General features: G+C 40.1%; 1 protein-coding gene across 7 annotated transcripts in view; it reads left to right on the forward strand.

Moving 5' to 3' along the window:
- chd9 (chromodomain helicase DNA binding protein 9) overlaps positions 1 to 21,903 on the forward strand; it is a 69,277-nt gene that overhangs the window by 32,978 nt on the left and 14,396 nt on the right. For all 7 annotated transcript variants that reach the window (XM_019274303.2, XM_027281466.1, XM_019274304.2 and 4 more), the window contains 20 exons: positions 3,441 to 3,549; positions 6,239 to 6,385; positions 7,118 to 7,186; positions 7,405 to 7,460; positions 8,032 to 8,149; positions 8,492 to 8,578; positions 8,840 to 8,977; positions 9,845 to 9,966; positions 11,574 to 11,817; positions 13,671 to 13,847; positions 14,057 to 14,200; positions 15,481 to 15,736; positions 16,265 to 16,475; positions 18,138 to 18,333; positions 18,651 to 18,833; positions 20,198 to 20,383; positions 20,465 to 20,575; positions 20,698 to 20,897; positions 21,008 to 21,207; positions 21,355 to 21,514. In XM_019274303.2, the coding sequence (XP_019129848.2) occupies positions 3,441 to 3,549; positions 6,239 to 6,385; positions 7,118 to 7,186; positions 7,405 to 7,460; positions 8,032 to 8,149; positions 8,492 to 8,578; positions 8,840 to 8,977; positions 9,845 to 9,966; positions 11,574 to 11,817; positions 13,671 to 13,847; positions 14,057 to 14,200; positions 15,481 to 15,736; positions 16,265 to 16,475; positions 18,138 to 18,333; positions 18,651 to 18,833; positions 20,198 to 20,383; positions 20,465 to 20,575; positions 20,698 to 20,897; positions 21,008 to 21,207; positions 21,355 to 21,514 (3,114 nt within the window). The remainder of the gene's footprint in view (positions 1 to 3,440; positions 3,550 to 6,238; positions 6,386 to 7,117; positions 7,187 to 7,404; positions 7,461 to 8,031; positions 8,150 to 8,491; positions 8,579 to 8,839; positions 8,978 to 9,844; positions 9,967 to 11,573; positions 11,818 to 13,670; positions 13,848 to 14,056; positions 14,201 to 15,480; positions 15,737 to 16,264; positions 16,476 to 18,137; positions 18,334 to 18,650; positions 18,834 to 20,197; positions 20,384 to 20,464; positions 20,576 to 20,697; positions 20,898 to 21,007; positions 21,208 to 21,354; positions 21,515 to 21,903) is intronic.

A 21,903-nucleotide genomic window follows, 5' to 3' on the forward strand; every position in this document is an offset into this window, starting at 1 on the left:
ATTTGAGTTAATATAGTTCAGCTTATGGGGAGGCTGTCCAGTCGAAGGGAGCATGAGCATTAGCACTGGTGTTAATAAACCCCTGGGTGGTCTTGTGTATCTGCCAGAGCAGGGTGGAACAGCCTATAACCCTCACTAAGATGTGGCTTATGCTTTGTGTGTGTGTGTCTCCCTCTTTCTGTCTGTATGTATGCACAATATATACTTATCATATTGAGTTCTGACTATGCCATGTTGCTCTTGTAAATGCTATGCTTACATACAGTATATGGCAGCACCGAGGAAGAGCTTCACCGTCAGTGTTCTTTGTCTGTAGTGGCTCAACTGATGATTTCACAGCCCTCAAGTATCTTATTTCACAGTTCAGGTTTTCCCATATGGGGATCAGAGAGATGCTTTAGCCCTGTTATATGCTGTTAGCTGCTGAGCTGCTGCCTGGTAATATGACACTGTTATTCCGCAAGGCTCGTATCCCAGCCAGCTTTTTTTATTTGGTAGAGGAACAACATTGTGTTTTGTCCCGTTCGGCTGCTTTATAATTGTTTTTCCATTCTTCTGAGAGTCACAGCTGGTTAATTTTTCTTTTATTGTGTCACTCTGACTTGGCACATTTTTCTTAGCCATTTAGTGTCAGTGGGCATGCATTGGTGTTGTTTTTCACAGGAAGTGACGTCACCATGAACATTGCCGCCCAGATTGCCAAATACACTCCAAAGGGCGCGTTGCATGGCAACCATAAAGTGTCATTGTCAAGAGGATTTGTGAAATGTAATATCATCCAGAGGGGGCAGGGAAAGAATGGACAGTGCTGTCTTCCACTCTCTGTTATTTCAATAGGTGTGTGTTTGTCTTTTTGCTTTTTATGGAAGTTGCGATGCAGTGAAGCACCTGTTGCCCAGGTGTTGCTGTAAACATAGTAACTGGTCAAGTTAGTTTTGTTTAACAGGTTCAACTGCCTGAACTATTTTTTAAGGAAATTTATCACCAAACTTGTGTATTTATGTTCAACCACAGAATCCTGTAGAAAATAAATACAAACATACAGGCCTGTCCAGCTTTTTATATTCTGTACTATATACATATGACATTTTTCACATGGATTAGGGTTTAGGCCATTGACACAGGCTAAGAAATTGTCAGTCTCTATTGCTGAATTGAATAGGAAGCCAGTCAAAAGAAGTTGGATTAAAGCTAAAACCAGGATGCTGCACCTGAGCGCACTTTATATGAAATCACTTAGACCTACATCTAATACATGAACTGTTTTATTTAAAAAAAAAAAAAAAAAAAAAAGATAAAACAGGCAGCATTTCCTTCGAAGCAGTTGACTTGTTGAAGAAGCTAATGCTGTCTGAACAGGTTGTCCTGCTGTCCCTTGCATGACTTACACGTTGGCCTGCAGGCTGACCTTCTGTCCCGCGGGCCCTGTTGGTGTCCAAAGAACTGACTTGCTGTCTAACGGAATGACTTGTTGACTAACAGGAGAGGATGTTGGCTAGCATGGGAATTTTAGCTCATACTCACTATGAGTGTCTGATATAATTTCATATGAATACGCCCCACCGGGACAGCCTTCTCACCTGAGACATACCTGCTCATGCAGCTGTCTGAGTAGGTGTGTGTGTGTGTGTGTGTGTGTGTGTGTGTGTGTGTGTGTGGGGTACCGAGGATGTTTGCCTTTGTGGGAAGGCTGTGTGGATTTGCTATGTACGTATGCAAGGGCATTGTAGGGTGAGAGAGGGAAGACGCTGTCTTGTGTCAGTATGATGGCGGTTTTATTTTATTTTTCCCATTAACATCACACCAAGCTAGAGATTTGGCGCCTGTGGCTTCCAAGAGATAATACATGTGGAGAGGCGCAAGATAGGAAGTGTCTGCATATGTGCTGAGAGAATATATGGGGAAAGGTCAGAGAAATAATATGTGACTGTGTGTGAAAGAGAGAGGAGCGAGTTAGAAGATGAAGTGCTGGCGAAAAGTATCACGTCTATTCACTGTGCAGTCTGCTCCTATCTGGGCTCCTGATATGATCACATACCAGCAGTCTGTCTTGGTACTGCAGTTGTACATTAGGCCATGGTGAGAATTTCAACACTTGCAAAGTAGCGATGGGAGCTGAAAGTGAAACTATTTGCCAAATTATGATTAAACGATGCTCGTCTGAAAGACATGGCAAAATAATTCCTTTCTCAATGAATCATGGCTGTCATCTTGCATTGTAGGCATGTTAGTACACGTAAGCATTTCCTGCTATACGTCAGCGGGTCCCCAAACTGCTGTTTTTATGTATGTATGTATGTTGGAGTTAAAAAATTGCACGCTGACAGCTGATAGATTTTTATAGCATACATGCTACTGCTAAAGAGACATTATTGTTTACGGACTGCAGTGCAGCAGATGCAAATCTCTTATTTCACTCTGGCAAGTAAATGGTTTTGGATGTCTATTTTATTAAATTTTTTCTACAAGATGTATTTGTCGGCCATGGTCTGAGTGTAAGCCTCTTTTAAACATCTGTATAATAGCCTCATCCTTTTTTTTTTCTCTAAATAATCCATTTAAGACAGTCCCTCAGCCAAGCAGGTCCTTATCCACCCACTAAAAAGCAGTTAAAATGTCTGAATGTGGATTGAGTGCAAAATTAACTGAATATGTTCTGTGTTTATTCTGAAATAAAAGCCAATTCTCTTAAGCCTAATGGTTTTTTACTGTGAAGAGCTGTGAAAGAGTTTGCATTGAAAGAATACGCTAGCATTCAAAAGATGTGTTGTCTCTTTCGTTTTCTCTCTTGTTCTTGAAGGATAGGTTCACGTTTTCTTAGATAGTACTTACATGCCCATATATGTACAGCAAAAGGGTTATCGGTAGCTGTGTTTGTTCCCCTCGCCCTTACTGGCCACAGAGAGATCTCATTCTTTTTCTATTTTCAGTGTAAGTGATGGGGACAGTTTTGCATAAGAATTCATACTGAAACTGCTACAAAGCTTCAGCTGTCTGAGTTCAAATCAAAAGGTTTTACTGTTAGTTTAGTACAAAACACCCTTTCTGTGTTTCCATGCTTCACCCGATCTGTGCATGTAGAATTGCTTAAAAATGTGCCCGTGCCATATGACGCAGGCTCAAGTTCACCTGATATCTTTACGAATGTCAGATTTAATTTAGAACTTTTCATTTGAACACTGATGCCATGTGTGTGATTTATAAACACCGGAGTTAAATATACCTAAATTTTGATCATAGGTGTAATTTGATTTCATTTTTTTTCTTTTGTCCAATTCTTTAAGGCTGTCCTTTTCTTTGCGCTGCACCTGCGAGGCATTTGTAAACACAAAATGCTCCTATTAACAACAATGCAGTAAACATTACTGTATTCATTAGGAGCAGGTTTTCATGACTCTGACCTTTATCTCATCCTATTCATGTTTTTTTTCCTCCCACAGGAAAATTGTAATCAAGATCGGGAAGAAGAAAAAACGAAAGCCGGAGTCTTCAGAGGAGGAGTCGGATGACGACCCTCCCCCTCGACACACTTCTAAAGATGTGGACTCTGTAAGTACCAGCATATATATACACACACACACACACACACACACACACACACACACACACACACACAAATAAACACAAACAGACATATAAACCTCCAATCCAAGTCAGTATTATTAGGTATAATGCTTGGGAGCACACAGAGTGTATTTTATTTCACTGTATCAAGTTGATATATTCATCCTTAACTGTTAGACAACACTTAGGTTCTAGGTGGGGATTTGCCTTCATTTGATATTTCCCAACTTTATTCCGATGTGGTGGTGTTATTACCTGTGGTGTCACACCTCTGCTAAAAGAAAACAAATTACATTTTTCTGTTGCCATTCTGGTACAAGACACTGACTGAAGTGGTGGCCTTGGATTGACTGTTCACACTGCTGCTGGCGCCTAGAGGAAGGCTTTGCAGCTTTAGTTCGAGCCTGGCAGGATCGACTCTCTGGTTCACATGGAGGTCATGCAGTGGGTGGTTATCTCAAGTACACATTCTTATCTGTGTTGATGATGTCCCCATCACATAACACAACAATGGCACCTTCACATGCACACGCATACAATGAAATTTAACAGTTTTTCATTTGAGGAAATGTTGCAGCCGGTGAATTTTACATCCACACTTTAACTGCAAAATGAAATTTAGCACATTGGTTTATTTTTTCAAATATAAATGATAGCCACTTTTGTATTTCCCACTAAACACGAGGAAAATGAACGATTGCTCAACTCAAGTTGTTTTTAAAGCGTCTAAATGTACAACAAAAATACCAAAAAAGGTGAATTGATACAAGTAAATGCAAGTAAAATATGAGTGTCTAGACTGTCATTTATGTTGTTTAAAATGGTTTGCAAAATGCTATTAATTTATCATTTAATCTGGTATTCATTGTCATTGTAGAACTGTTCGAAGGTTAGATTTGAATATACACTGACATAACTGACAAGCTAAAAAATAGGGTTAAAATCGAGCAAAAAGCTTGTGTTCGTCTACAGTGTGACATGAATAATTGCTGTCTGGTATTGATCAACAACCTTGCCAAAGCCCACCAGCAATACTGTGGCTGCTTTCTATGTGATCAATAATGACAACTAAAGTGACATGTAAGCGTATCTCTTATTTTAACACAGTCCTGTGTTCGTAGCTCGTTTGCTCACTGCAGTCATGACAGATATGTGCTATGTTACGAGTGACACGTCTGAATGAGAGGGGATGACAAGTGACTCCGTCTCCTCCTTTCGCCCCACCACCTCTCTCACTCCTTTGAGCATCCTATCCGGACTATTGCCTATGATATAATTACGGTTGTTAAATTGTGCCCCTGGCCTTAATTAAAATAGTCTGTTGATGACTCATTTAGGATGATCCTGTGAAAGAAGTCAGGATAGCATGGCTGACAGCTAGAATATAAGCATGGCCACCTCAGGGCTTTAGCCCTATTGTCAAGGCATGTGACAGGTTTGCCTTTCTAGCTTCTGGTCAGCTTGGGCTTGGGGATGTGACGGTATATCTGCATGGGGATATTGTACTCCACACCTAATTAACTTTGGCTCAGTGGCATTTATTGCTAATTAACTACATATTATCATTAGGAGGGGCTCGTGTATTGATGCGGGATACAGCAGCCCACACATATGATAATTATAAAGGCTTGACAGGAAGGAATAGAAAGAAGCTGAATATTTAAAGCTCTCTTGTGAGTGGGGAGATTCTGACTTACAGGGCATAAAGTTTTACTGAAATTCTTCCTTGGTTTATTGAAATGTAGCTCATTTATGGCTTATGTTTTTACGTGGCCTTCAGGAGGATGGAGAATCCATATTATACTCAGTATACAATATTCAGTATACGTTAGTTTAAATGTTTTTGTGATTCATGTTTGTCACCTATTCTCCACCAAGAAGTGTACACTCAATATAGTAGGTCCGTGGATAGAGTGATATTGGAAAAAATATATTAGAATATGGACAGGATATTAACCCAATGTCATTTTCTAAACATATGAACAGTTCGAGTTTTATGTTGTGTCAGAATTATAGATGGTACCAAAAAAGGTAAAGTCTGAGATTTAAGAGATTACATGAGTAAAAGGTCGAACAATAGTAATAACCACAGTATGTGGGCATAGTTGCTATTACTTTGATTTACATGAACTGCAAATGTGAGATGGCAATATAATTTAGCTTAGTTAGGCAAGAAGGAGCCTTGATCTAGTGGCTGGATACGGTGTGCATTTAGTGGTTTTTGGCTGGACTGCACTAAAGCAGAGCCAGCCCTATAAATACAAAAGTCCTTTACTGAGTGAGTGAGTGATGAAGTGACACCATCGGTCACGGCGAGTGTTGGAGATTCCCAATTGGACGTTGCTCTTTTTAAAATGAACAGGCACGGGCAGTCCTCATTTACGTCCTCGGGAGTCCACAATTTACCACATAGAGAATACATGGTCCAGCCATATACTAGATTTCAACCTAATCTTATTCAGTGATGTTTACTGCTGAAGTCTGGTCATTTCAGTGATACAAAGGAGTTTTTAAGCTATTAGGTAATGAAAAATCAAGAGATGTCAGTAATTTTTTAATAACTGCTGGTGTGGTTTCATTTTTGAGTTCAGTTTTGAAATTGATGCATGAAAAAAATCAGGTCAGTCTAATATTTTTGCAAATGTTCTTCTTCCACCATGTGTTGCTTTTCCAGAAGAGGCGATCTAATCGCCAGGTGAAGAGGAAGAAATACGCCGAAGAGCTGGAGGCCAGGATGTCAGATGATGAAGTCAAGGTTATTGTCAAAGCCAAGAAAGCCAACACTGCAGCATCCAAGCAGCCTGCCCTACAACTCTTTGTAGTAAGTAGCTCTGTCTACACACACTTGTATCATAGTTAGAAATCTGAATTCATTCATTTTAGAAAAGCAAACAATGAAGCTATTGTTTCGTTTTTTGTTTTTTTGTGGCAGTGATGCGCATAAATATTGTCGAGAAGAACTTATTTATACAATGAAAGCACATTTTGTTCTGTAGCAGAACAACAGTGCTAAATGTTCAGTGAAGTGTAGCACAGCTTGTTGTTCTCACCAACACATTGTGACGTACAAGCCAGGACCCCTGCAGTATGTCTGTACGAAGAGGGAAGATACATATTCAATGGCTATTTTTTAATAATTCAGATGCAACAGAAGAGAAAATAGGAGCACCACATTATGACAACGGCTCAAAAACATGTTTCTACAAATGTTCAAAGGTTCCACTCTGGTTTCTGTTGTCCAAGTCACAGGTAGAGGCAGTATTGAAAATAGTATCTTCAGATGAGTTTTATTTATAAAATACAAAATCACAAATTTGCCCGAGGGCTTTACAGTCCGTACAACCGCCTCTAATCTTCGGTCTTCTGTTCTGATCATGAAGAACTCTGTGTGTGAACGTGCAGCTTTGACTTTTATTTTTTTATTATCGCACTGTAGTAACACACTGTGTGCTTTTTATGTTATAAAGTGTCCTGGAGCTTATGCAAATGTTTGTTGTGGAAGAACATGAAGTAACACTTGACATTAAATGTTTCACGTCCACTGTATTCACAGGAGAATCCCAGTGAAGAGGACGCTGCTGTTGTTGACAAAATCATGTCCTCTCGTATCGTCAAAAAGGAGGTAATGATTTGTTTTTTTTTCCTACTTTTTAGTGATTGTATATGCTCTGGTATTGTCACAATAGTGAGATCTGAATTATTTATCACCACAAATTATGTTTAATTAAATAAATAAAGTAAATCAATTTTACTAAATAACATTACTTTATGATATTGCATGTTATTTTTCCTCGGTTAAAGTTTGTCTGTAATCCTACATCATTCTGTTTTTCTCTACAGATCTCTCCTGGAGTGGTGATCGAAGTGGAGGAGTTTTTTGTAAAATACAAAAACTAGTAAGTTCATTGTTTAGTTGTTGCCTCGCCAGAATAATGTGTGCATTATGCTTATAATCATCATATAGATATCGCACATTACTGTTGCACTTTCTAAATTATAACAAACTTCAAAAAGAAAAGTAGAAGACAGATGTCCTGTAGCCTCTGTGAAAGGAAGAATAAGAACTAAACGAGTGATTTAATTTCTCTTTTATGCACTCAGGGACATTGCAAATTTCAGAGAAATAATTTCTTCACACTTGTCAGATAATCTGTCTTCATCCTTTATGTTTTTAGCTTAATGATGAATAATGAATGTCGCACCTGAATTTTATTTATTTAATTTTTTTTTGATAAACCGAATATGACCGTGGAGATCAGTGACTTTCTGAATAGCATTTCAGTAAAAGACCACATCTGCAGTCTGTGATCACACCTGGCTCTGCCTCAGCGGTTACCCCAGATGCTATTTAGAAGGTGTTTTTCAGGGTTTCTCACCATAGTCTTTATGTGTGTGTGTGTGTGTGTGTGTGTGTGTGTGTGTGTGTGTGTGTGTGTGTGTGTGTGTGTGTGTGTGTGCGGGTGTCAGCTCCTACCTACACTGTGAGTGGGCCGTAGAGCAGCAGCTGGAGAAGGACAAGAGGATTCAGCAGAAGATCAAACGTTTCAAGATGAAACAAGCACAGAGGGCGCTCTTCTTTGCAGATGTAAGGCTGTGTGTTGTTTTTGTCTTTGTCTGTGGACACACTGTCTTTATGTGTACGCACGTTTTGGCATTGTGTTATGAGCAGGTTTCCTTTTTCACAATTTGGTGTCTGTTCGGATATGTGTGTGCTTAGCGTACACGCGTATAGATATTGCGTGTGTAGATATTTAATTTACTTTTGTGTTAAGTTTACGCCGAAGAGCACATCTGTGTGCATACATTTGAATCTCTTTTCCCGCTCAGTGAATACAGCAGTGATTCTTATCTCAGATTCCAGATGGTGAGTGGGCACTCAGGTTTGTTCACTGTTTCTCTCTTTTGTTGTTCTTTCTGCCTCTCTTAGATGGAAGAGGAGCCCTTTAACCCTGACTATGTAGAGGTAGACAGAGTGCTGGAGGTGTCATATTGTGAGGACAAAGATACAGGAGAGGTAAAGTGAATCCTCTTTCATTTGTTAATCATATCCGTGAGCAGCATGTGTGTCTATGTGCCTAAATGTGTTTTTACTCTATCTTTTTTGTGTGGTTTTTGTTCCTTTCAGTATATTCTCCACTCCAGTGATGTCTTTGTATCTCAGAAGTGCCCAAGGCCATCCTAATGGGCTTGCTCGCAGCCTCTGTTAATATTATAAAAGCAGAGCTTGGCCTCACTCTAGTCTTTTGCAGTGCTAATTCTTCTCTTTCTGCTGCAGGAGGTGGTGTACTACCTGGTGAAGTGGTGCTCTCTGCCTTATGAGGACAGCACCTGGGAACTAAAGGACGACGTAGATCAGAGCAAGATTGAAGAGTTTGAGCAGCTGCGGGCAGTCAAGCCAGACTCACGCAGGGTGGTGAGCCATGCCTACCGACATTCCTCACTTATCACCAGTCTTATATATAAATTGTTTGCCTTTGGTGCTGTTAGTGCTAATAAGACAGTTCCTCGTTTTTTTCTATTCTGTTTGTTTTGTGTAATGGTGCAGATTTGTTGTAGTGGAATCGTTGGTGAGAATGTGTTAACACTGCACCCACCAAACATACTGTACGGTAAAATTAATTGGCATCATTAGCCACACATTAAACCTGTGTATAACAAATCCACACTCACACAGTGGACTGAGCAAATTTAGGACACTCAAAAAAAAAAAAAAAGGCGACCTGCTACTGCTTCAAGTGCTGTGAATGATATTTCTGCTGTAAAAAGTACAAAATATGACGATATTTATGACACGTTTTTTATCAGAAGAGCTTTCTTAGCTAACATCTAACTAGCTACAGCCTATTATAAAACAAATAGGCTTAAAGAGAGCCTTGTTTTCAACTGTAACTATTGGTAACCTGAGTAACCGTACTACACACACACATCAGACGTAAAGATTTATTTTCAGATTATCTTTTCTCTTGCCATATTCACCTTCTGGTCCACCAGGAAATTGTATACTTTGCACAGCTGTGTTGTTTCAACTGTAGGTCCACCTGTTTCCCTGTAATGCACCAATTGACATTGACAGACAAGTTCCACCTCACACACCTATTTCTGTATTTCCATACTTGGCTTACTTTCATCTGCACTTGCTGGCTTGCTTCATTTCATTAGGCTCACTTGCTTGTCTATCACTGCAGTTATAATGTATAAACTGTTTGCATTCCTTTAGAAATATTTTAATCTAAATGGTAAATGTAGAGTTAATTTCAAAACACTAAAATCTGTCACCTAGGAGCGTCCCCCGGCCAATCTGTGGAAGAAGAGGGAGCAGTCGAGGGAGTACAGGAATGGCAACAGCCTCAGGGACTACCAGCTAGAGGGGGTTAACTGGCTCCTCTTCAACTGGTATAACAGGTCAGTTTTAAATCTACATATATAAATATGCATATTTTGTAATCCTGCACACACCTATAGCCCGTTCACTCACTGGTGTAAATTGGTCATCATGTTATCTGTCCTATATTTGAAACCCTCATTCTTGACCAGGGATTTTCGTGGGTGTGATGAATTTTGGCAACATTTTGGTCATGAGAACAGAACCATGCACATTACACAATACATAGAGCTCTGGGTGGCTGTAGGTTATTGTAAATCTTCTACAACTGAACAAAACAAGACTGAACTTATATTGAACCTACATAATAATTGCTATCCTATCCTCAGACAGAATCACCATACCATAATACAAAAACGGGAAATAATGGAATAAATATTTTAATCACAATGGCAAAGATTATAATGCGTTTTAAGCAAATGCCTTGGGATATCTACTGCATAGATAAGCTAGCCTCAATAGCTTCAGCAGTCTTCTCTAATAGAAAGTCAGATCCTAGATTTAGCATATATCTTACTACTCAAGCAAAATGGTGTCTCTTTGTATACTGTATTTACTTATAAAGCTTCAGTAGTCCCCATGCTGATAAAATACTACAGTATACATATTTATTGATTCGGATTTGTTGCGTAGGCATTTTGTGTTTCAAGAAGAGTCCTCTGGTGCATTGAGCCTGCAGATAATGAATAATGAATCACTTTTTCCTATGTGTGTGTTTGTGTGTGTGTGTACCACACTGTGATTTGACTGTTTTCACGTTATTTGGTTGGGCCTGTGAAGAGACTCAAATTTTCTGTCAAGGTGCACTCTGCTGCAACAACGATTGCTTTTCTTCGCCCACGATCACAAAAGAAGCTCCGCACAGTACATCCGGAGTACACAGTGTCAGTGTGCTTGCATTAACCCTGGGAATTGGCTTTATGTGTGAGCATGCAGGATTTTGTGTATGCCTACGCAGAGAGATTCATCAAAAGTAGAGAGCTGCTTAAGAGGCCAGTGGGAATATCTGCACGTTGCAATTAGCATCAAGACATAATACCCCCACCCACTGGACAGCTGAATAAATGGTTTTCGGAGTGCACCACGCAGCAGAGGCAGTTGCATTTGCCATTATGCTGTATCTCATCTCTTTGGTCTGTTATTACTGCTGATGATGTCGTTTTCTCCTCTATTGTTCATGGTTTATTCTTTTAGTATCATGGGATTTTGGCATTTTTCTTGTCTCCTCTATTTCCTTTTTTCCAGGCCTCTCCTTCCTATTTTATTTTTTTCATCTTCGTCACCTTCCATTTTATCCCAAAACACCTTTTTCTGAACCTGCACAACAATTGTGACATGCAACAGAAATGATGCAAGATCACGATCTATAGACACACCATTTTGTCTTTGTGATATGGAGACATAATACCTCATGCAGCAATATCCCCACACATATTGTATGCAGTGCACACACCGGGGTATATAATCTTTACATTTTCACACAGGTGCCATTGATTTTTATAAATCGCTCATCAAATTTAACCTTCATTTTTTTCTGCTGTTGTTTTTTTTTTAATTAATTAATTTTTTTTACCCCAATTATATTTTCACTTTTTCTCTTCTAACCCTTGTTATCTGCACCTGGCAGACGAAACTGCATCCTGGCAGACGAGATGGGCCTGGGAAAGACCATCCAGTCCATCACATTTCTAGAAGAGATCTATCGTGTGGGCATTAAAGGGCCATTCCTCATCATTGCCCCGCTCTCCACCATTGCCAACTGGGAGCGCGAATTCCGTACTTGGACCCATCTCAATGTCATCGTCTACCATGGCAGCATGGTCAGCAGGCAGATGCTCCAACAGTATGAGATGTATTTCAGGGATGCACAGGTGAGACGCCAAGAAGAAGAGAGAACTTTTAAGTGGAACTTTAAATTTTTACCTGACATTTTTGTGATTAGGGAGTTGAAAATAAAATAAATTTACAGCATATAAACATAAGCACATAATACATAATCACAGGACCTCCAAGCTGTTACACAGTGGAAGTGTGGCACATACATGTTATATATCTTTGTATATAAGCCTCAAGACACATGCCTCTATATAACCTGTGAATTTCTATAATGTATTTTCTACGATAAAGTATACAGCCCTGCTTGTATCTTCAGAGAATGCAGTTTAATTTTTACATACATACATTTCTTGTCATATGAAAACATCTTTTATACATTTTAGGTTATAGATGTTTGTTGTGGGTAGTATTTCTTACAAAAGAACACTGTTTTCTTCTTGGCCATGCTGGGCAAGAATCAGTCATGAATACACACCCAAGCATCAGGCTTGTCTCACATACTTAACACAAATGTAATCGGGAGGCCTTGTAGTTCTTCCTGACGTACTGTACCTAATATTCCCCTTTTTATAGACGGCCGAGCATAAAACAACATCACAGCGCTTACCTTCAGACTGTAAAGCAGTGATTCACTTCGATTAAAATAATCACTGTGCTTTTCAGAAAACAGCAGCATTATGAAGTCCTGTGAGTAATCTAATGATACATGCGAAAACAGGATACAACAATAGGAGTCGGATATTGAAAAGCCAGGCAGAACATGATTACCATGTGTAACATAAAGCCTAGATACACTGGGACTCTGGAAGTAATGCAGCAAACTCACTTATAATGTTTCAGAGGCACCTGTGAAAAAGAATAAAGTAGACAGAAGTTGAATTATAGTGAATATCTCGGGCAAAAGTTTTCTCTAAAAGAAAAAGGCTGTGTTGAACAAATGGCAGAAAATGTATTTTTTGTGACTTGTGTCAGTCATGTAGAAATGTTCTACAAAACCTCTATAACATCTCTACACACAAAGAGCATTTTTATCAATAGATAGTTCATTGTGCTAACATAGCATATAACGAGATTCAAGGAATGGTTCGTGCCCAACAGTAAGTGGGCTGCTAGGTAGTTAGTGAGCCTTGGGCAGAGGCTTTCTGTGGTTGGCAGGCCATGTGATGTGTCACAACAGGCAGTTAGAAGCTCTTAGTTTTCAGACGAACCGTAGGAGGAATTAAAGCGAGTGAGAGCAGAACAGAGCGGAGCCGCCACCAGGCTGTCTCCCAGGCAGCCTGTGATGTCATAGCAGCCCCCAAGGGGAGCTCTCTGTCAGCGCTGCTCAGGCATATCAGAGAGAGAGAGAGGCTCCACTACAGCAGTCTGTTGGCTGGGCTGGCTGTGGGAGGGGGCTACTGGATAACTAAGTATCCCTTGAGGACTGTTGTCAAGGCAATAGATACAAATGGAGAGGCAGGCTGAAGCAAAGCCTCCCCTGACAGACAAACAAACAAATAAACAAAACAACATAAAGACTCACCAGCGGGCGTGCACTCATGTCTTGGTTATACTGCAGACATTTTCCCAACCAAGAGGTGTGACTTTTAGATTGTCGGTGAAATCTAAATATAAAATAAGCCATATGTTTGCTGTCAGCAGCATCAGGCTGAAAACTGGAGAAACATGTGCTTGAAATATGATTGTGGTCACAGTATTTATTTTCTCTGTAGTCTATATTCAAAAAAGCCCTTTAGAAAACAGTTCAGACACAATTTATTTAGCATAAAAACACAAACGTGATCTCCTTTTATTATTATTATTATTATTATTGTATTGTTTTAAAAATGCTTTATAAACTTACGATTTGACGAAGCGTGTCTCACATCTCTGCCCTGTCTCTCTACAGGGTCGTGTGTTGCGAGGTACCTACAAGTTCCAGGCAGTTATCACCACATTTGAGATGATCCTGGGAGGTTGTCCCGAACTCAACGCCATAGAGTGGCGCTGCGTTATCATCGATGAGGCCCATCGCCTCAAGAACAAGAACTGCAAGCTGCTAGAAGGCTTCAAGCTCATGAACCTGGTACATATACCATCAACTTAATAACAAGTCATTTCAAATGTGTGCATTGTTAAAGACTAGCAACATTGTGTTGATAGTTTACAGTAGAGCCTGAAATAAAATTGTTACACAGCACTGTTAATAAAGCTATAATTTTAAACATTTTATGCAGGAGTTCCTTTGACAAATGAGGCTCATTATAAACGCTTATGCCTCTTGTTCTCTTCCAGGAGCACAAGGTCCTGCTGACAGGTACTCCTCTGCAGAACACAGTGGAGGAGCTCTTCAGCCTGCTCCACTTCCTGGAACCGGCACGCTTCCCCTCAGAAAACACCTTCATGCAGGAGTTTGGAGACCTCAAGACTGAAGAGCAGGTGAGCCTGCGGCACACATGGAGAACATGTGCTGATATTTTTATGCTTTGTGTATATTCTGAACTGATAATACAACACATGAGTGAGCATATCTTTTAAAAAATGTCAGAAATCACTAGTCTTGTGAATTATGTGTTGTTAGCTCCACAACACAGATCACTGCTCGGATATAACGATCCTCTTGGTACAGATGGAACCCTGGAACTAGGGCTTTTTCTAACTAGGCCACTGTGACATTTTGTGTATACACACACACACACACTCACACATACACAAAACATATGGTGGATAATGATACCAGATAATGGGCTATTATGCTACTCATTGTTCAGCCATGTATTGACACAATTGAAAAAGGCTTTTTACCTCTTCGTTCTGCATATTGCTGTTTGGCATTTCATTTTTAGGCAGGAGCAGTAAAGAGATGCTCGAGGAAAGACCATTAAAAGCACAGTGTGGTAAAATATTTGAAACGGCTAGTACTCAGCATGTGGTACTAAATCTAAAAGCTCTTTGTGCCAGTGGGAATATGAAATCCTTTTCATAGTAGAACTTGCCGGTGCTGTTAAGAGGTACTTTTTCAACACATCTAATACTAGTCTACTGTATGTGTTATAATAAAAAAATAACGCTGGTTGGGGAAAGCTGGCCCACTCCTGAGGGTCTAGTAGTAACTAAGCTGTGATATTGCACCGTTATTATGAACTCCTCATTTGGGAATTTTGGTTCTACATTACATTAAAAAAAAGACATCTACAGCCAGATATTAATAACATACAGGACATGACCTCATAAATAATACAGATTGATTTTGTTCAGTGTTTGGTGAGGCAGATTATATGTGTACGCCGGTGATAATTGTTAGCTGTTGTGACATTTCTTGACTGTAAAAATACAAATGCAGCCGCTGTTGAGTTAGGCGCTTGAGTTTGGAACTTGGCCGACTAGCCGACATTTGCATCATCATTTACATAATGTATGTTGGGTACTTTTAGTGGCTCTTTAGTGGATGTGCGTCATCCATTACCGTCATGAGACATTACATTTCTAGAGTCAGTTTGTAAACTGGAAAGAATATTTTATGGTTGAATAGAATAAATAAATTTCAACCTTTATAGAATAGAATATAAAAGTTATAATATGTGTGACACAGCTGTCTCAGATTTAATCAGAACCAGTACAAACACAGCATGTGTAACCTCATACCTGTGTATACAATATCCCACAACAGTTACTGTGATGTGATATCTATAACCCTCTTTTTATGTCTGGGCCCACAGGTACAGAAGCTTCAAGGTATCCTGAAGCCCATGATGCTGCGTCGGCTAAAGGAGGACGTGGAGAAAAAGCTGGCTCCTAAAGAGGAAACCATCATTGAGGTTGAGCTTACCAACATTCAAAAGAAATACTACCGTGCCATCCTAGAGAAGAACTTCTCTTTCCTGGCTAAAGGAGCTGGACAGGCAAATATGCCCAACCTCGTCAACACCATGATGGAGCTGAGAAAGTGCTGCAACCACCCCTATCTCATCAAAGGTAGGATGGTACCTGTTTAAGCTTAAATATAGGTTCATTTAGTTAAATACAGTTGTAATGTATAGTTGTGATCTTGGCAGGCAAAGGAGCAGAAGGTCTGCAATTCCACAGTTTCCTGTTTAGTCTTCAGCACGCTCATTTTAGAAGATTTAGGTGCTCACTATAATTTTATACCTCAAGTGATTGTTACACGAGCCTCTGCAAACTGGTAATGTTGCCTTAAGAAAGCCATGAAAATCTCATCATATTTAGTAGATATTGCACGTGCACTGAATCTATCTAGTGTTTTGTTTTTGTTCCCTTTTTAATGAACCCACAGCATCACAGTTACACATCGTAATTGTTTCTTTTTTTCAGCCTATACTCTACTCTAAATTATACTATATGCTTGTGTACTGTAAAAAAATACAAGCAAAGACCCGATCATCCTGACTGTACGTTGGACATTATGGGATATCTTGTGGAAAGAAAAACATGAAAAGAATGAACGACAACGTTGCTGATGAATTTATGTCTTTGCCATGTCAGGAGCGGAAGAGAAGATCCTAGAGGACTTCAGGGAGGTGTATAGCCCCACTGCCATAGACTTTCACCTGCAGGCCATGGTACAGTCTGCCGGAAAGTTGGTCCTTATTGACAAGCTGCTGCCCAAGATGAAGGCCGGGGGGCACAGGGTGCTCATCTTCTCCCAAATGGTGCGCTGTTTGGACATCTTGGAAGACTACCTCATTCAGAGAAGGTAATGAGATGAGGAAGGATTTGTTATTCAGTCAACATACATTAACAGTATACAGTATACTGGGAACACTCAGTGTTGTGATCTGACTCGTATGTGTGCCAGTGATTACGAACCGCATGTCAGTATTTCTATAGTGATGTGTTTTAGTGTCAATACATGACGGGCAATTGCCAGTAAGAGTAGTTTAATTGTCACGTATAATAATGCAGCCTTGTTGCCCTGTTTGCCTCTGCTTCTGTACCACGCAATGATGTTCCCTGTCAGGACTCTTTCAGTGATGCAGGAGAGTAGTAGTAGTAATTGCCAGTGAGAGTAGTTGGCAGTAGCAGCAGCAGCAGCAGCAGCATTAGTGTTTGCAGGTATGGAGTCTGCTGTTTTATCACAACAAATGAGTCAAAACAAAACATACACCCATCCGTCCATTTATCCTGTTTAGGTCATAAGGGGCTGTAACATATTCCGGCATGCACTAGACAATAGGTAGTGTACACAAATGATGTACATGGCAAAACAGATGTAAATAACATCATGTCATTTTACCAAAATTAAAATAAATAAATCTTTCCTTCATCATTCTATAACAAGTATATAGTGTGTATATATAACATCTCAGCTCCACCATATGATTTCAGTGTTAAAGTTCACAGGATTTCAGGTGTTAATGTATATAGGCACAATCTGCCTCTTTCCTGTTGCTGTGCAAAATGTGTCATTTTTAAACCTGTAATGGGAATGAGGGAGTCCACAGGGCAGAGAGCAGCTGATAAAGGTGATTGACAAATATTTGGACTTGTATCACATTCATAAATCTACTATATGCACGATCTAACGTTCTGCCAAAGTACAACATTGCTTTGAGAATGAAAATAGAAGCTCTCACCTTGGCACTCTCTGTGAGTGTCATGTTCTGTCTGTGTCAGCAGTGTCTTCAGTCCCATAAAAAGGGGAAAATGGAGTGAGTGGTCAGAAACACTTAGGAAGAAGATCATGGGGGAATTTTTAGAACTGGTCATTAGGTTTAGAATTTAATAGCATTTAGGAATTAATAATTACAGATAAGGTTTTGAGTTTCTGCTTCTGTCTGCTCTTCTGCTCTCCTTTTCCATTTCACTTTTCTTTTTTGGCTGAGCCTCCTTTTATCCTTTTGTTGCTCTCATGCCTCTGTTTCAGCCTCTCTCTCTCGCTTTCTTTTGGCTTCCCACCAACAGCTGGAGCAAACCCTTAACTATTGTAAACATGTGAGATGGTGTGCAGCACAGACCTCAGACAGGGTTCAGCAGCAGGTTATAGGAGCCCGCAGGGCTCCACCACATTAGAAGCAGGAGTTTCTGTGAGGCTTCTCCTGACTGGAAGTGGATTCCCATGGGGAGGGCAGGGGGTTGGCTTGTGGGAGGGGATGGGAATGGACACAAAGATGAAAGAGTGTAACCACTCCTTGCAGAAACAGTTTTATCTTTGAGGATACTGTTTCCCAAGTGTAGAAGGGAAGCAAAATAAAAGTAGTTTTGCATAAATATGAAGGACCAATCCAGCTTACTTCACTAAATGTCCTCAGAGAAACACAAACATGACCAAAATCTAGAAGTTAAATGTCTAAATAAACTTTTACCTCAAGCTCAAGGCAAGTATCTTATATTTACATACATTGTTTTTGTGTTGCAGGTACTTGTACGAGCGGATAGATGGACGTGTTCGTGGGAACCTCCGGCAGGCAGCTATCGACCGCTTCAGTAAGCCCGACTCGGAACGCTTTGTTTTCCTTCTGTGTACGAGAGCTGGTGGCCTGGGGATCAACCTCACAGCAGCAGACACCTGCATCATCTTTGACTCTGACTGGAACCCACAAAACGACCTGCAGGTACATGACAACCACACACACACACACTTGCTTAGCAGCAGATGAAGCATGCTGCTGCAGATTTGTAGCATTAATGTTTAGGCATTAAATCATTTTGGCAGTCTCGTGTGACATCTGTTCATGTAAACACCTGCCAACAAGTCTCCTCACCATGGAAAGTGCTTTACACTGTGTTTAATCAAGAACAAGCACACATTTCACTTAACTTTTAAAGTTATCATCATTTAAGATGAGGTGACAAACTAGAGATATGAGTACTAAAGCTCGTATTTTTACATTTAGTGCACTTTACTCATTTTTCTTTTTGCCCTTCACAGGCCCAGGCTCGCTGCCATCGGATCGGTCAGAACAAGGCAGTGAAGGTGTACCGTCTGATCACCAGGAACTCGTACGAGCGAGAAATGTTTGATCGTGCCAGCCTCAAGCTGGGCCTGGACAAAGCAGTGTTGCAGAGCATGAGTGGCCGAGATAACAGCCTTGGAGGAGGCGCCGGGGGAGGGGTAAGTTTGAGAATTATCCAAATGGTCTGGAATAGAAATGGGGAATTAAATCATTTAGTCTTGTAAATCATGTCCAGTTCCATTTCAAAGAGGGGTGTTTATTTTCAGACAGTGCTTCTGATGACTACCATCAGTTTCACAAGCTGACCTTGGCTGGACATGAAATCTTTCAGTTCAACAATCTAATCATCAGATCATTTTCAGAAATTAGCAGGAAACGGCAAATACTTTGTGTGGCACTGGGATAATTATAGAGCAGTGTCCGCACAATTTTTAAATTGTGATATAAACAAAACATTTATTTTATTTTTTTTATTTATTAGTTCAGCATATCCATCCTGTTCTCCTATTCAGTTTAAGTCACATAAAGGTCCAGTATGAAAGATTTAGTGGCATCTGGCTGTGTAGGAAAATCTATAGTGGCTAACTATCTAGACCAGTGTCTGTTCATTCTGAGCCACCATAGAAACATGATGCTTCAACATGAAGGACTGAGCAGCATCTGTAGATATTAAAGATATAAAAACCTAAAGATTCATATTTTCAGGTGGTTACATACTAATGAAAACATAGTTGTATAATAATTCCATTCAATATTCCATAAATAGAGCCCTCTAAACATTACACACTGGGCGTTTAAGTAGACACAAATCTTAAAATCCAGGTAATTTAAGGAAGTATTTACTTGACAGTTAACTAATCAGACAAGCAGATAAACCTGTTTTTCATACTCACTAACTGAAACTTTCCTGGTGTCATCGTGTGAGAATGAGTGCAGGCATTAAAAAAAAAATAAAAATCAAAAGATTTATTCCAATTGTCTTTCCAACAATAACAAAAGTCGACACTTTCTAATAAAATCAGTCCTGGATGACATCAAAGGAAAACAGATGGCAGACAACAAGAAGATGCCAAGCAAAGAAAAAAGTACTGTTCACAAACCCAAAAACTTGGAGCTCACTCTTAAAATTTCCACTTGAAGTGTAACCGATCCTATTAGAGTCTAATCTCTTTGTGAGGGAGTGTGTCAACAGCATGTGATGTGTGTAGGTGGATGTTAATCTGCAGTTGGTGTCCTCTGAGAATTATCTTAAGGATAAGGAAGTTGACTCCACAACTGACTCTGACTTATATATATGCATACATATGTATAATAAACAACTGCTGGGTTTAGATAAAAGGCTGCTGATGTAATAATGTGTTTTTGACTGTGACTTCTTCTTTTTTTATATATTGTGAAGTTGTCTTTGTGTTGTGCATTATTAAATCTTGCAGTCAGTCCATTTTCTAAACTGTTTAGTAGCAACTTATTTATATTTGTTGTATGTAATTTATTGACCCTAAATTTACATTTTACCTCTCAGGCAGTGCAGCAGCAGCTGTCTAAGAAGGAGATTGAAGATCTGTTGCGACGTGGTGCTTATGGGGCTATCATGGACGAGGAGGATGAAGGGGCCAAATTCTGTGAGGAGGACATTGACCAGATCCTCCAGCGCAGGACGAAGACCATTACCATTGAGTCTGAGGGACGAGGATCCACCTTTGCTAAGGTAAATACATGTACTCTAATTGCTGATATTTGGTTTTTAACTATAGTTATGGATGGATATAATTCTGATGTCTGCTTTCAGGCTAGTTTTGTGGCGTCCGGAAACCGCACAGATATCTCTCTGGATGACCCCAACTTCTGGGACAAATGGGCCAAAAAGGCTGACATCGATATGGAAATGGTCAACGGCAGAGTATGTACTACACCACGAATAAAACAATAATTCGTAGAGTTGCAGTCTATATAGCTTTTATCTGTTTTACTTGGAAAGTTCTGTGCTGAAATTTTGTTTTGTCCTCCATTCCCTCTTTACAGAACAGCTTGGTGATCGACACTCCTCGTGTCAGAAAGCAGACAAGGCCGTTCAGTGCCACCAAGGATGAGTTGGCGGAGCTTTCAGAGGGCGAAAGCGACAACGATGAGTCCAAACCTAAGCTCAGACGCAACCACGACCGCCTCAACAGCTATGGACGCACAGAGTGTTTCAGAGTAGAGAAGAACCTGCTTGTTTATGGGTGAGAGGACTCAAATAATAGAACTAAACTGGTGTTTTTAAACAGGATCCTAAACGTTTATTTGACAAGTGCTTCATACTTAAGTTTGGCTTTTCCCTCTTGCTGTCCAGATGGGGTCGCTGGAAGGATATTCTCAACCATGGGCGTTTTAAGAAGCAGCTAACAGAGTGGGATGTGGAGTCCATCTGCAGGGCTCTGCTGTCTTATTGCCTTGTTCATTACCGTGGAGATGACAAAATCAAAAGCTTCATGTGGGACCTGATCGCACCGACTGAGGACGGACGCACCAAGGAGCTCCAGAATCACCTGGGTAAGTCTCAGGACTTCCAGTCTATATTTAAGTGGCCTTATTACATCAGATAGTAGCACAGGAAGAGGTTAGACTATGGGGGATTTAGGAAATTATTGCAGTTCCTCTACCACACCTGTGACTCTCAACCTCCTCTTGTTCAACTAGGTCTGTCTGCACCAGTCCCACGAGGACGAAAGGGTAAGAAGATGAAGACCCAGTCCAGCTCTTTTGATATCCACAAAGCTGAGTGGCTTAGGAAGCACAACCCAGAGCACATGCTTCAGGACGACGGCTACAAGAAACACCTCAAACACCACTGCAACAAGTAGGTTTCCCTGTCCCTGTAGCTGACACCTTATTCCAGTGTAGTTTATATAAATTATAAGAGGGGTGTTATATAAGAAACCAGTCACTTCTAAAGTTCTAAGCAGCTGTTTATAAGCATTCAGTAATAGTAACCATGAGACAAATAATACATATTTATGACCATCTAAAACAGTGCTATTAGATGAAAGAGACAATTGTAATGTTTTTCAGCATTTAACTTTCGTGGAGTGCACTTGGTGACTAATAGTCTATTTTATAGTCTCATCGTCTAGTTGTTTTATCTCTTGTGGGTGAGCGTGTGTGTGTCTGTGTTTAAACCTTTTGTGCTATTATAGCAACTGGCAGGTGGTCATTATTCTCTTCTAGCACAGATTGTATCAGTTTATT

This window comes from Larimichthys crocea, chromosome VIII, assembly GCF_000972845.2.
Source record: "Larimichthys crocea isolate SSNF chromosome VIII, L_crocea_2.0, whole genome shotgun sequence".
NCBI classification, from domain to species: domain Eukaryota; kingdom Metazoa; phylum Chordata; class Actinopteri; family Sciaenidae; genus Larimichthys; species Larimichthys crocea.